Raw genomic sequence first — 15,000 nt, forward strand, 5'->3', positions numbered from 1 at the left:
CCAGGCTGAACTTGAACTCACAGAGATCCATCTACCTGTCTCTGTCTCCTGAGTGCTGGGATTAAAGGCATGCAACACCATGGCTGGGCCCTGCTCAAAAGACTCTTTTTTTTTTTTTTTTTGATTGAGACAGGGTTTCTCTGTGGCTTTGGAGCCTGTCCTGGCACTAGCTCTTGTAGACCACCTGCTGAAGATTCTTAAGCAAGGTCCCCTTTGAGAATCAGGCTGCCATGGTTTGCGAAGCTCAGGTTCCAGAGAGAAGCAGGGGAGTACATTCAGACAGCAGCCTCAGCTACTGACAGCTGCCGCTGCCTTGGTATCTACTTCATGAAGGGTTTTATAAGATTCCTCCCCAACAGCTTTCCATAACAATATGGAGATCCTGAAGGAGAACCTCCCAGCTGAGCCTAGTCAACACAGAGAACGTAAGAGAAATGGCGGTAAAAAGTCATGGTGTGAAACCATGAAGTCTTCAGTAGGTACTCAGGAGTCAAGCCTAGAACCAGAACTGGCATGCAGTGTAGGCTGGGATACACTACAAGAACAGTCAACTGAGTTTTATCAATGACAAGCAGACTTAGCAAGAAGATCAGAATTCAGGGTGTCGCTTGGTGGTTGGGTACTTGGCTAGCTTGTGTGAGAAGCTGGATTTGATACCCAGCATTTTGGTTTGAGTCTGAAACATTTCCTGAAAATCATGTTTTCAAGGCTCAGTTGCCAACAGTAGACTTTGGGGGAAGTGTCCAGACCATGATGAATTGAATGACAGATTCTTAGTTTGATAGTGTTACTGAAAGACTTGAGTTTAGTTGAGAAAAAGGCTACCAAGGCTATGCCTATGAAGGTATAATCTGTCCCCAGCATTTTGCTTCTTGTCTACTTCCTGTCTACCACGAGGTGATTAGCATCCTTTGACTACCATGCCTTGTGCCAAATCTCTGTCTTGTCATAGCCTGGGACTAAAGCCTGTAAGATGTGAGCCAGCAATAAACCTTCAGTGGGTACACGGCCACGTGATATAAACCGTCAGTGGGTACACTGCCATGTGACATAAGCCGTCAGTGGGTACACTGCCATGTGACATAAGCCGTCAGTGGGTATACTGCCACGTGACATAAGCTGTCAGTGGGTATACTGCCACGTGACATAAACCGTCAGTGGGTATACTGCCGTGTGACATAAACTGTGAGTGGGCACACTGCTGCACGACAAAAACTCACACAGACAGTATGCAGCAAAGACCAGGAATGTCAAGAACTCTCAAGGTGGCCCAGGTCCTCTGTCAGAGTCTGCCACAGTCAGACTCCAGTACATCCCTTTCCCCTGAGGAAATTGAGTGGGATTACATTCATTTCTATCCAAAAAACTAAAGGGAAAAATTCACTTTTATAGAATCTAAAATATATATGCTCACAAAAGGAGAAAATTTCTGGTAATTCTTAAAAATGAGATCTGCAAACTTTGCAAAGAACACATGTATGTGAAAAGATGGCCCCACCATTTACTTTCTACTCATCTTGAAGGGGAAACCCTGGGGAGCAAGCTTGGAGATAACGGTGATGAACTTTATGAATTTACGAACAGGAAGGAGTGTGACCAAGAAAAATGAAAAGATACACAGGACCCTACCACCAAACCTCTCATTGAAAATTTGCATTTTTTTTTTTATTTCTGGTACTAAAGATTGAACCAGGATCATAGTGTGCTATGTGAGTCTTCTAGCACGGGGCTATCTACCCAGTGTTCTTTTTACTTTTTAATTATGAGACAAAGTCTCACCAAGTTATCCATACTGGCCTCCAGCAATGAATCCTCCTTGCTCAACCAAGTAGCTACAATTCCAGGCTTATACCAGGATGAAACCAAGTTGGAAGGGCTGCTCTGACCTCAAAACTATTTCATTTAGCAAACACTTAAAGAGTCTGATAGCAAGTTGGCAAGTATTACCTGAGCTCATTGGGATATGTTAATGAAGACTCCCCCACTTATGTCACATGAAGAGGGACACAGAAAAGACATAGAAATCATGAGCAATACAAACATACAGAACATTTGAAAGGGATGGGAGCAATGATGGGGAGAGGAAGGAGAGGAGGGAAAGACAGCAAGAGAGCAAGGAGCTATGGGAATGCAAAAATGAGGGAAATGGAAGTGGGAAGCATTGAGATTTTGAGTTTATTCAGCATTGCTGTAAGTTAATATGAAAGGCTCTGAGGAAAACAGTGCAGTCTCGGTTAGAAACCCTCTGTTGGTTAAATGACACACCGCTCTAACACCAGGAATGTCTATAACAGCTCTGTAAACACGAACACATGCAAGATAGGCAGCATTACAGCGTGTGAAAGTAATGATTCCACTTACTTCTCTTTGCTGACAAGCAAAGCATAGGAGCGGTACTGATGGGAATGACAGCGGCTTAGATCTTGAAAGCCCAGAGCACCAGGCTTGGGTGCAGATCTGGGAAGGCCAGGCGCTCCTGGAGCACCAGGCTTGGGTGCAGATCTGGGAAGGCCGGATGCTCCTGGAGCACCAGGCCTGGGTGCAGATCTGGGAAGGCCGGGCGCTCCTGGAGCACCAGGCCTGGGTGCAGATCTGGGAAGGCTGGGCGCTCCTGGAGCACCAGGCTTGGGCGCAGATCTGGGAAGGCCGGGCGCTCCTGGAGCACCAGGTTTGAGGGCACCATTCAAAAGTAAACATTTACATGGCACAGGGATACACTCTATAGCAGAGTAGAAAAAAACCTGTCTAACAGTGAAGACTTGCCTAACTCAGGACAGCGGTAATCCCAAGGAAGGAAGAAGGAAAGGCACCAGGGAAGCCAACAGAAGGGCCGCCAGGTGCACGTTTCCAGTTCTCATTTTAAGATAACCAAGAAGCACACTTAGGTAAGCATCTTTGTTCTTCCCACAGTTTTTCAAAATAAACATTAATGTCACCTAAATGTGATGTAAAAATGATTAATAACAAAAGTTGGCCTTAAAAATAGTACCTGGGGTTCTGGGGCCCAGAGAGATAGCTCAGCAGTTAAGAACACCAGTTACCATACCCAAGAACCCGAGCTTGATTCCAACATGGTGGTTTACTACTCTAGGGGGCTGTGACACTTTCTTCTGGCTACCTCAAGCAACAAGCACACAGTGCACAGACATAAAGACAGGCAAAATACCCATACCCATAAACTAAAATCATAACAAAAAATTTCAATAGTTTCTAGTGGATGATTGAAATGGGTAAGGTGTTAACTAGCACACAAGCTTGGTGGCCTAAGTTAGTCACTGGAAGCCATATGGTGTAAAGAAAGAGGGCTAACTTTTGCATTTTGTCCTCTGATCTCCATGTATATGGGTACATGGATGGACGGACACACACACGGACACGGACACACACACACACACACACACACACACACACACACACACACACACACACACACGTGCATGCACACATGTGTAAAAGTGAGTATGTGGCCAGCATGGTGACATCCATCTGTAATCCTAGCATTCAGAAGTCTGATGCAAGGAGACCTTGAATTTCAGTCCAGTTTGGTTACACAGCAAGACCCTGTCTCAAACAAAACACCAGTCAAAACAATTAATGCACAGATACAAGAATCTTATACATGTGAGAATACAGAAGCTGGGCCTAATGGCACAGGCCTATAATACAAGCTACGCAGAGGCTCAAGCAGAACTGCCAAGTTCAAGGCCAGCCTGTGCAACGTAATGAGTTCTTGTTTGGATATTAAAGCTGAAAAAAAAAAAAAAAAGAGGTTGGGAAACAAGGCTCAGAGGTAGACTGTTTGCACAGCAAGACCAAGGCCCTGGGTTCACTCACTCTCTAGAACCAGAAATAAAAAAGAATACAGCAGATAATAGCATATGGTCCTGTCCATTTGCTAGGGAGAATAATTACGTACATTTCATACCTTTCCAATTGTGCTATACCGTGTTTGTTGATGTCTGCAGATGTATGTGTGGACATGTGTGGTCATGTGTGGACACATGCGTGTGCGGATACAAGAGTCCAAATGTATACACGCACATGTATATGGAAGCCTAAGTTTGCTAGCCTGCTTGTTTGGGGAATTCCCATCTCTGCTCCAATAAGCTGAGATCACAGGCACACCGCCACTCCCACTTGGCTTTTACATGGTGTTGGGGATCAGGGATCAGGTCCTCACGCTTGTGTGGCAAGTGCTTAGCTCACCAAGCCACCTCGCCAGCCCCTAATACTAGATTCACCAGTCCTTTCCAGAACGAGCAGTATGATCTTATCAGTGGCTTTTCCCATGAAAAGGAAACATCAGATTTATCCACGTCAGCATGCACATGAGCACAGCTGGGACTGTATTACCACGTGGCCATAGCCTTTCCAAAAGCTATTACCGAATTTTATTTTCTACTGATACAGAAATAATTTTTTACTAAGTACAGCTCTGTTGATACAGTTTTTCTGGGGAATATTAGATTTCATGTCAGATAATTTCTTTGTTTCTTAAAGATAATCACAGCGCCATTTGTCTTTCCTTGCCTGGTAGGCATTTCATAAGATAAAGGATCAAAACTGAAGACCCTAGACTGCCATACCCCTCACCCCAATTTGAACCCTACCAGCTGTGGGTTTGTTGTAATGGCTCTCTTGCTCGAGTCACTGGAAACCTACTTGAGCTGTGGTCCTCTCCTTGGCCACATTTCTGATAACCTGTCACTACCAGGTTCTCAGCCACGTCGTTTTATAGAAAGGGACAGATGGAAAGAGAAGGCACATAATCTTTGTGTGAGGGGAGCCTGAGGCCCAAGCTTCTTTCAGAATCTTACATCATCAAGGAATAATTTTAAAAAGCAGAAAATCCACTCAGAGAAAAACACCAGCACAAAGATTTCTTTCAGAATTAGTTGTTCAAAAAACTCCAGTCTTGGCATCTAGTTGAGTCTGAATTCTGGTGACAATATGACTACCAGTCACAGTGTGGATCTATGAAAGGAAGGAAGGGAGGAAGAAAACTCTCAGAAAAGTTTGAAAAAATAAAAATTTTCGCCAGGATTTTAAACTAAAACTAATCTCAGTAAGAAATAAGAGCTTTTTTTTTTTTAAAGTCAGCTTCATCCTTTTATGTATATCAGCAAAAGAAAGGTGTTTTTAGTTTCTTCATTTAAAAATACTATTTTATGAAAATAGCAAGAAATAAGATACGTTTTACTCCTTTGAAGAGCCAATGACTGACCCATTCCATACCCGCTACCACTTTCTTTCTTCTAAAATGAATAAATAAACGAGATTGGGCAAGCACTGTGGTGATGTAGGTTACGATCCAATGGTCCCTGCACATTTTCCCCGTTGTTGTCAAAAACACTGTAAAACAGAGAGGGCTTTGTTCAAAGAAATGAACAGCTTTGGTTGACGCGAGTGAAAAGTCAGCCATGTGTGCTGATGCTCAGCAATAAGGAAGCAAGGTGAGCTCCCAGGGACTTAAAAGGCAAAGCCCAGCCATGCTTGGCTGAACTAAAGCAAGCAACTGCTCACGTGACACGAGGTCACAGAACCCTTTGTATTCTCAATTACACAGAGCAGGCCATAGAACGCAATTCTTTCTCCAGTACACACAGGCGCTGAAAGGTAAAAATGGTGCTATGAGAGGTGCTGCCGACTTCACATGCACAAACGTGCGCGCGCGCACACACCCATGCCCGCACGCAGGCGAGATCCATCCATTTTTCCTCTCTCCTGAGTTCTTTGCTAGCTACGTAACTGCCTACCTGAACTTAAAATTCTTCCTAAAGCAGTGGCTAGTGCGGGAGGGGCGCAGAACAGAGACTTGGATTTCAGAGGACCGCCTTTGACGGGAAGGGTGGCAAACTCATTTCACAGATATTTTAAGTCGCTGTAAAGCTCAAGTGGCTCCAGTTTTAAGCCTGTGTTTAGATCTGTGTCTCTTTACAATAGCTAGGCACCACTTCTGATGCCAGCCTGCGTGTGCTCTGTGTTTGAAACGGGCCACCATACTTGAAAACAAGACCACCTACAGAGGGCACCTTGACAGTGCATGCCACAGTCGATCTCCTGGGCACCCCAATGCATGTGCAGATAAAATGCTTACATTAGGGGGAAAAAACATCTCCAGGCTCCAAGCCATGATGGTTTTTACATTTTAAATTCTTATACGGTTCTAATATCATGGTGTCTATGGTGTTTAAAAATGGAACTTAAAAAATACAAAATGAAACCTCCACCTTTACCTTATCAAAATACCATGCTGTGTCAAGGCTCTTTCCAATAGGCTGAAGGACTGTGCTAAACTCAGCCTGTAGAGACACCTATTCAGTACCTTAGACTCACCGCGACATCCTGAAGGACTGAGCTAGATCCAGCCTGTGGAAGCACGCATTCAAACATTAGAAAACAAACTGGAGAGATGGCTCGGCACGGCACGTAAGAGTACATACTGCTTTTCCAGAGGGCCCAGTTCAGTTCCCAGCAAGCACCTCAGGCAGCTCATAACTGTTTGTAAACTCCAGCCCCAGAAGACCCAACTCTCTCTTTGGGGCAGCACACACTTGATATACTTTGACAGACACACACACACAAGCATGCACTCACATGCACACACACAAACGCACGCACACACACTAATTAAACATTAGAGAGTTTCGCTGCTCAAAAGGCACAGGCAGGCAGGTTTGGATGAGGAGCACTTACAAGGAGCACTTCTGAACTCAAGTCTTTTATCGATAATGTCCTCTGCATTGAGGACATTAATGGTTCCTCTTTTCCATCCTAAATACTCCTAAGGATACAGAATGAGGGACCCTACCTGCCCACTTCGGACAGGTCAGTGATCAAACAAAGAGTCAGACAGTAGACAACAGCCAAATTCCATCCTCTCTTAAAAGTTACCAGGAGCATGGACTCCTGGCAGCAGCTACATCCAGCCTGAGCTGGGATGGTGAGCTGGTCCCATACAGGGTCCATATCGTCAGGTGTCTACACTCAGCCTGAGCTAGGACAGTGAGCAGGTGAGCCGGTCCCACACAAGGGTCCACTTCTAAACTCAATGGTTTTTCAAGGAGAGAAAAAAAAAAGGGTGTCTATTTCCTGGGCAAACAGGCCAATTTAAAAAGAAAAGAAAAATGTGACCTCATCTTTTCTTATATGGAAAGTTGCACGAGGTTAGAGGGAAAATATACCAATATTGGATAGCCTGGGTGATCAAAGTGTGTTTACTTAGTGAACCTTATCTTTAAATGGCTCCAGCCTTTGTGCAAGAGTTAATTTACTTCAAGTATTTGCATTCGCATGGACAAACTGGTCCACGAGACACAGCGAGACAATGTTCTGCGGAGCTTTAGAACAAGCTGCGGTTGCTCACCCATAACTCAAAGCAATCAGTCCACACATTTCTGACAAGGCAGAACACCTCAGCCACCTGCATCCCAGACTCTCCCATAAGCACTGGAAGCTTTGCGGCCATTAACGAGACAAAGCAAAGCAGGGATCTGGAGCAGCTGACTGCAAGCCACCAGCTTTAGTGCTTGTCCCAGCAGAGATGCCACAGCAGACAGGATGCTAGGAGGGAACGTCAGGAAGGGCTAGCAGAGGCCTTCCAAACACTCCCGGGGCAAAGGAGTTGACAGCAGAACTGACCCAAAGCAGTAAGAAATGTTAACAGGCATGAAGAACAGGCAGAAAGATCGGCAGTTTACCCTTCACCCAGGAAACTCTGGCCTTGGACAGGATCTGTGGTCAAAGAGAAGCCTTAGTACACACGTGTTGTTCACGGTAGTGACACAGATATGAGAAACAGCTTTCCTGTGTAGAAATCTAGAAAAGCTACTTACACAGCCTCCAGCCAAAATCTCCGCCGAAAGTGGGACCGAGCCATCTTTGTGCATGAACTTATCTCTCACAAAATCATTCACCTGGAAGAGAGACAGTTATAGAAGCTGATGAAAAAATAAGTCATTAAACATATAAATATACATCACTCAATATATGTTATTTCTTTCCTCACTTGATTGCAAGAATTAACAGATCTTAAAATAGTTTAAGAGAGACTCTTAATAGCATACAGGTCATAGAAACAATTTACTGATAGATATATATATGTGTGTGTGTGTGTGTGTGTATCTGTAATATCAGGTGGGGGTCTGTGTACACATATATATTACAGATAGAAAAATTCAAAGAAAAATGGCCTAACGAGCCAAAAATTTTAAAATGTCCTGCAGTTATAGAAGCATGAAAAGGGAGACGTATTGACAGTACACATAAATAGTATATTTTATATTTTAAAACTTGTCTGTAAGTTATAATTAAAGGTCATATTAAGTCTTTTAACAAGACTTAATATAATTTAAAATACCACTCCTCACTGAAACCAATGTAAGCTCCTTAGTCCTCTTTTTTTCAAGTTAGTAGCTGTTCAGTAAAAATTCCTCAGGGGGCTAGAGAGATGGTTCAGCAGTTTGCAGTGTCTTATGTTCTTTTTGAGGATTCAAGTTCAATCCCCGGCATTGTAAAGTGGCTTCTGACCTCCTGCAATTCCAGCTCTGAGGTGAGCCAATCAGTGCCTGCGCCTGCCTTCCAAGGTCACCTGCACACGCTTGCCACACTTTCACACAGGCACACACATTAAAAGTGAGTATAATTTCTAGGTAGATGCTATAAGCAAGTTTAAGCAACAACAATTGTACAGTCTGAGCGGATATGGGCCACAGTCTAGCTATGTTATCAAATGACACAAGAAGTATTACAGGGACCAAGGCTATACGGCCCTGTCTAAGGCCAAAGCTTAATTCCAGGGCTCTGAGGTCTTAGGGATGTATATGTAGTATCTACCCACTCTAGACACTGAAAGTGAGAACCAATCATCTGCAGGTGAGCTGGGATAAACTTAACTAGAAAAATGAGGTTCAAGAACACACCCTACACATGTATTCCCTAAGCACCGGGCATAGGTGCAAGAGGACATACTCAGAACTTTGAGATCCTGACTCGACATCCTGGTTCTCCGAGCACGGGTAGGTGGTTTGAACCCTATTGGCCTTCCTCGCCATACCCTGTACACCACACTGTAAACTTGAAAGGGTAAGATGATATGTGTCAAAGGCCTAATACGTCAGGTACTGTGGGAACTTCAGTACTGCTGCGAAGGTGATGACGACCACGACAGCAGCGCCTACAATCATCTCCAAGCTCATTACAACATTCCTGGATGTTTCATGTTCCACAGAGAACAAGAAGTTATGTGTGCTGACTGCTCTGACCATCAAATTCATTAGCATGGGCGAAGGACCGCAGACCTGCTGAATCACAGAAGAATGCCTGGTGGACTGTTGAGTTTGTGTCTCTTAATAAGAAGTCCCAATTCAAAGACTTACTGTAAGTTTTATGGCCTTCTCTGGGGCAACTCCCAGTAACTGTGGCAGCAAACCTAAAAAAATCAACAAGAAGCAGAAGTGTATTAAATAAATTAGCATTAACTACACAAATCAACAGCTCTGCAGAGGGGATCACCACTTGAAAACTGGGGCAATCTTTGCTGCAATTTTCTGCTATTACCTTTAATGAGAACACTTGTGAAGGAATTTAAGGACGACTTCTAATAGCCACCTCAGCCCCGAGTAAATTCCCTTCCACATTCTGGAGCGTTTGCACGTTGGGTAAGTCAACAGTGTCAGTAACAAAGGAAGCCTCATTATCTCGGGGAGTTCGCTCCAGCTCCTGTGCCTCCCCCAACACCTTTCTCCTGCCTTCCCTAAAGGCCCACAGTGCAGTCATTCAGTCACGGGACAACTATGGCTCGGTGATGAGCAGCACCAAATTAGGAAATGGTTTTATGAAGGGAGAGGCCTTTCTGGGACCTGATAACTGGAGAGAAATGAGTTTCTAAGTGGGGAACAGAAGGGGCACTGAAAACAAAGGAGACTCAGCCCTGTGTGCTCTACAGTGATGGAGAATGTGGGCTGGGTCCATTCAGAGTAGTAAATAAGGAGAGAGCAATACCCGATGGCGCAGGGGACTCAGCCTCACTTGTCCGTGAGATGAGAAACACGCAACAAGTTTGAAGCATCGGAGTGATATACTATTGTAATTCTTTCTTTTTCTTGCCTTTATTTTTTAATGTTTATTTATTTATTTGTCTTTTTTGGAGACAGGGTTTCACTATGTAGCTCTGGCTGAGTTGGAACTCAATTTGTAGAACAGGCTGGCCTAGAACTGACGGAGATCTGCCTGCCTCTGCTTTGAATAAAGGCCACTACAACTGGCATGAGTTTATAGTTTTAAAAATCAACTCTAGTCACTTTGTGGAAACAGGACAGTGCGTGTGTGTGTGTGTGTGTGTGTGTGTGTATGCGTGCACACGCGTGCGTGAACGTGTGCCACACAAGTACATACATGCATGTATGTAGGTGTGTCTCAGGAAGGGAGACTGGGGGAGAGAACAATGGGACACACTACTGCTGCTCCGGCATGAACAACTCAGCAGCACCTAGGAAGCCCCAAGAAGTTTGGGGTAACACATGAAGAATTTGTTAGGGTCACATTCAGTTGAATCAAGCAGGATCCCCGGTTTGAGGAGATACGGCTTTTGATATAACAGTCAAATAAAACAGTGTAGCCCTGCAGATCTGAACCAAAAAAGAAATCATGCTATTTTCACTTGTTCTTTCTAAGAAAAGAAAGAAGTAAAATAAATCAAGGACAAACTTTCCCTTGGAAACATGCCTAGGAGACCTAGGGGCCTGTGACATTCTGCTTTCCAGGGCTTCATGGTCTTCACCTCAGTCCAAAGTCCAACTTCAGCTCACATACACGAATCCCACCTGCAGCCCCTTCTGCAGGAACATGTGTTTAAAATGCAGCCGGAGGCCAGAGCTTGCGGCCTGTAGTTTCCAAATCGGTACATGTGCTTGATCGAGCAGCAGCAGTTTTCTGGCACAATCTATCCAAGCTCTTTGCCAAGAAAGAACGATGGACCTGACAGCCTTGGGCCTCTTTCTGATGTTTAAGACAGGTGACACTCTTTTTCTTTGGACAGAATCTAGGCAAACAAATTTGCCAAGGTCTACCCCTAAGGCAGACATCAACAGACATGGCCCGGTGTTGGCTTTCATTTTCACTGTCCTGTTGGTATCCTCACAATAGAGAAAACTTGCCTGTTTTGCTCGTGGAAATATAAAAGGGGGGAATGGGAACTAAACAGACTAAAACAGCTTCGTGTTTGAGGAAGAAGATGAGAAGAGAAAGTCTATTTCCCTGTGGAAATACAGGATAATGAGGATGCTGGCACTAGTGAAAATTTAAGACACACCCATATGATGCTTACTATGGGCCAGGTACTATTTGAGGTCTCTATTAACCCATTTAATCCTCATAACCACCCTAAAGAGAGGAAACTAAGGTTTTCGGAGGTTAGGTAATGAGTTTGGTAAATGATGAAATGATTAAAATCTAAGTTCTTTCCTTTCAAGAGATTTTACCATAGGCAACACTCAACTGTCACATGGTTAATGCGTATTTTCTACTCAGCCTCTGCTATTCTGACACAGCTTTTGAGTGTGCGGAGGGGGGGTTCCTGAAGGGCCTTTGGGTTTCTAATACCCTTCTACATGGCTGTATTTTCGGATCTTACTGAATTCCTGGGGTTTCTGTTAACTGGATAATACATAGACTACTAGGAGCCAAGCAACCAGGGACTGAGCAACCTAAACTCTATAAAATGGAGCTGGCCCATCAAGAAGCCCTCTCCGAAGCATGACTGAGGCAATGCATTCCCATCTGCACATGGGGCAGAAAAATGAAAAGACGCCTCAGATGGTGCAGGGGAAATGGCCAGTTGGATGCTAGGAATGCACTAAGGTCCCAGGGAGACAGAAACCACAACTAAGCAAAGCAGCTGGGGTGGTGGAGTAAAGAGAATGTGGGGTACAAAGTATAGGGATGCCAATGAAGAAAACAGTCCAAAAAAGGCAGAGCCCGGAGGTGGACTGGCTGTTTTCTGGACCGACGGAGCCAGGGAGGCTCCAGGGTAGCTGCTGCCCTTAATCTCCACAAGCAAGCTGCTGTCTTTACTTGCTCTCATGTGCACTCTTACTAAAAGCCTCCCCTCCCCCACCTTTGCTAGTGTGAGGGATGCTGTACCCTCTGTACTCTAGGTGAGCTGAATAGGGCTCAGGAGCTGAAGGAGCTGAAGGAGCCTGGGGCCGGGGCTCTCACAAACACTGACCTACAATGTACTTGCTTATCAGCCTCTGAAGAGGTGACCTGCAATTTGAAAAAAGGCTCTGTTATCACCCAGTGATATATGAATTTCTCCAAAGAAAATGTGGGCAAATGTTACTTACGCCAGTTCTTACTATGTGAAATCTTGATTTTTTTCTTTCTGCATTCAAGCCAAACCCCCGATACACAGAAGTATTTATTCGCTACATGTATTTTTCTCATAATTAAATCATAATGCAAACCTGAATACACTGAGATTAAAATGATCTCTTGCCTACAAACTATCCTGTAAGTCTTTTAAATGACTAATAAAACCCATACTAGACCCAAATGACTACGGAGCTACACGCAATCACTTCAGCCTGGAACCATGACTACAGAGCTACACACAATCACTTCAGCCAGCCAGGAAGGCGGCTGAAAGTTGTTCTTCTTGCTGTAAATTCAGTGATGCATTGTGATCAGCAAGGAACAAAACAGAAAGCCCTTTATTCAAGACTGAAAATGGAGAGACAAATACTTATCCCAGCACTCGGGAGGCAGAGGCAGGCGGATCTCTGTGAGTTCGAGACCAGCCTGGTCTACAGAGCTAGTTCCAGGACAGGCTCCAAAGCCACAGAGAAACCCTGTCTCGAAAAAACCAAAAAAAAAAAAAAAAATGCAAATACTTGTCCATGGAGCAGCCAACTTACCCAAAGTTCCTCTTGTGCCCAGAAGAATGAACTGGAATGGACACAAATGAGATGGATGACTTCTCAGGGAAAAAAAAAAAAAATCCCAGTTTACCAAAACAACCCTACTTGTCCAACAACGTACACATCTTATTCTGCTTGTCTACGGGTACTAAAAAAGAGGACAAAAACACCTGAAAACAGTCTGGTGAGTATCTGAGGGTAGGGACATCGAAGTAGTAGAAAAATACTGTGGGGAGAACGGGTTCCGCTGCCTGCAGGAGGAGGAGATATATCAAAGGAACAGACCGATACGCCTTGGGACTCCGTGAGTCCACCCAAGCTCCCTGGAGGAGAGATGAAGGCAGAACGGAAGACAAGATCGATGTGTGGAAGATTACCAGCATCGCAGGATGACGAGTCGAACAGAGACTGTGGTTGAGCCACAGATCTAACAATAATAGCTTCATAAGGAGCACTTACTGCACACCAGGTATTTCATCCGGTTTTTATGTACATTATTAAGACACTGAATTCACACGACAACACCACCAATATTATCATCATCATCAGTTAAGCCATTAGACAAAAAAAAAAAAAAGAGGCTGACTCCCAAGAAGCTGTGGGTCACCTAGCTGCTAAATTTGCCCCAAAGTTTAAGAAGCAAGACGTTCTAGAAGCAGTTGGAGGCCATCTGTAAAGGCCAGAGAAAAGTAATATAATCAGAGACCACAAGTTTCCTCAAATTAAATGAAGACCTCCAGAAAAGAATAAAACTAAGCTATGCAGGCATTCCTAAAACCTGGGCCAGGTCCTGGCACTCAGCAAGGAAGTAGGGAAGAGCCGTTCTTGTTCTGCCTCTACTGTGGCTCCAAAGGAAGCCCCAGGTGAGTGCAGGGGATACTACAAGGCTACAGACAGCCAAGATCTCCTGAAGACGTCATAAAGTACCAGACACTGAAAAGCAGAGGTGAGAACTGCTGTAGCTCTTCCTAGCTGAGGTCCTCAGAGGAAGGAGGGTAACACGGCTTAGTAAGCCTGCAGCTACCAATCCAGTTACCGCACCTCTTACAATAGCACTCACAGCTCAAGAACATATGTGTTTGACATCTGGGCCACTCAGCAGAAAAGTCAGGTTTCTAATATAAGATGTTCCTGGTGGTCCCCAGAAATTCATTTTAACCATTCCAAACAGAAACGGGATGTGTGTGTGTGTGTGTGTGTGTGTGTGTGTGTGTGTGTGTGTGTGTGTGTTGTTTCTAACTTGTCAAAACAGCAGTCCATTTTCCAGCGGCCTCAGATGAAATTTATTAGTGCGGTTTCTGTTCTAATCTTCCCTTTTTAGTTCAGCTCCATCGGCACACATGGCAATTCTTCCTTGGCACATTTTAACAGAAGGCTGCTAATGCGAGAAAAGATTTACAGGGCACAGAATTAATGCAGTATTTTCTCTTCAGATTTCACGGGTTGAAAATATAAATCATGCCGTTTCTCCTCCCTTTGAGCAGTCAGTGAGAACTGAGCTGGAGGTGTGGGCACGGGGCCCGCACCAGGAGCCCGAGCTCACCCAGCATTCCTAAAGGAGATTCCGGTGAGCCATGTGCACAACCAGAGGCCTACTACACTGTTCCATACCGAAGGACTCTTCATAAAAACTTCATAAATATTATGTAATTCTAGAATTTCAGAGCTGGCAAAGGCTGGGGAAAAGCTCATTAACAAGCCAGGCCCAGTGAAAGCCTGTTTATTCCCCGCAGTTGGCAGCAGTTGAATGGCAAGGCATAAGCTTTGGAGGTGGACAGGTCTGGGTTACAATTCCGGGTTTGGACCTCTTTCTGGTTGAGAGACCTTTCCGTCATTTGACCTCAAATTCTGCATTCCCCACTGTTAAAACAAACATGCCGATTATTGTCTACTGTTTATTTTGATAATTTGAAGAACAGACATATACAAGGCACAAGACACTCATCTATTTTACATACTCAAAACTGCATGCTTCTTTATACCTCGGCAAGCTGCAGCATTGCACTGCTACTTATTTCTAAGAGGCAACTCTGGCTGAAGAAATAAGACTGCTGATTCAGGAGTAGGTAAGGGGTGGTACAGT

General features: G+C 44.4%; 1 protein-coding gene across 2 annotated transcripts in view; it reads right to left on the bottom strand.

The window, feature by feature from the left end:
• Positions 1-15,000, bottom strand: part of Slc25a13 (solute carrier family 25 member 13) — a 172,323-nt gene that overhangs the window by 38,566 nt on the left and 118,757 nt on the right. For both annotated transcript variants that reach the window (XM_005363702.2, XM_026787536.1), the window contains exons 12-13: positions 9,378-9,430; positions 7,836-7,916 (exon numbers count right to left, since the gene is read on the bottom strand). In XM_005363702.2, the coding sequence (XP_005363759.1) occupies positions 7,836-7,916; positions 9,378-9,430 (134 nt within the window). The remainder of the gene's footprint in view (positions 1-7,835; positions 7,917-9,377; positions 9,431-15,000) is intronic.

The sequence above is a fragment of the Microtus ochrogaster genome, linkage group LG10 (genome assembly GCF_000317375.1).
Source record: "Microtus ochrogaster isolate Prairie Vole_2 linkage group LG10, MicOch1.0, whole genome shotgun sequence".
In the NCBI taxonomy this organism is placed as follows: Eukaryota; Metazoa; Chordata; class Mammalia; order Rodentia; family Cricetidae; genus Microtus; species Microtus ochrogaster.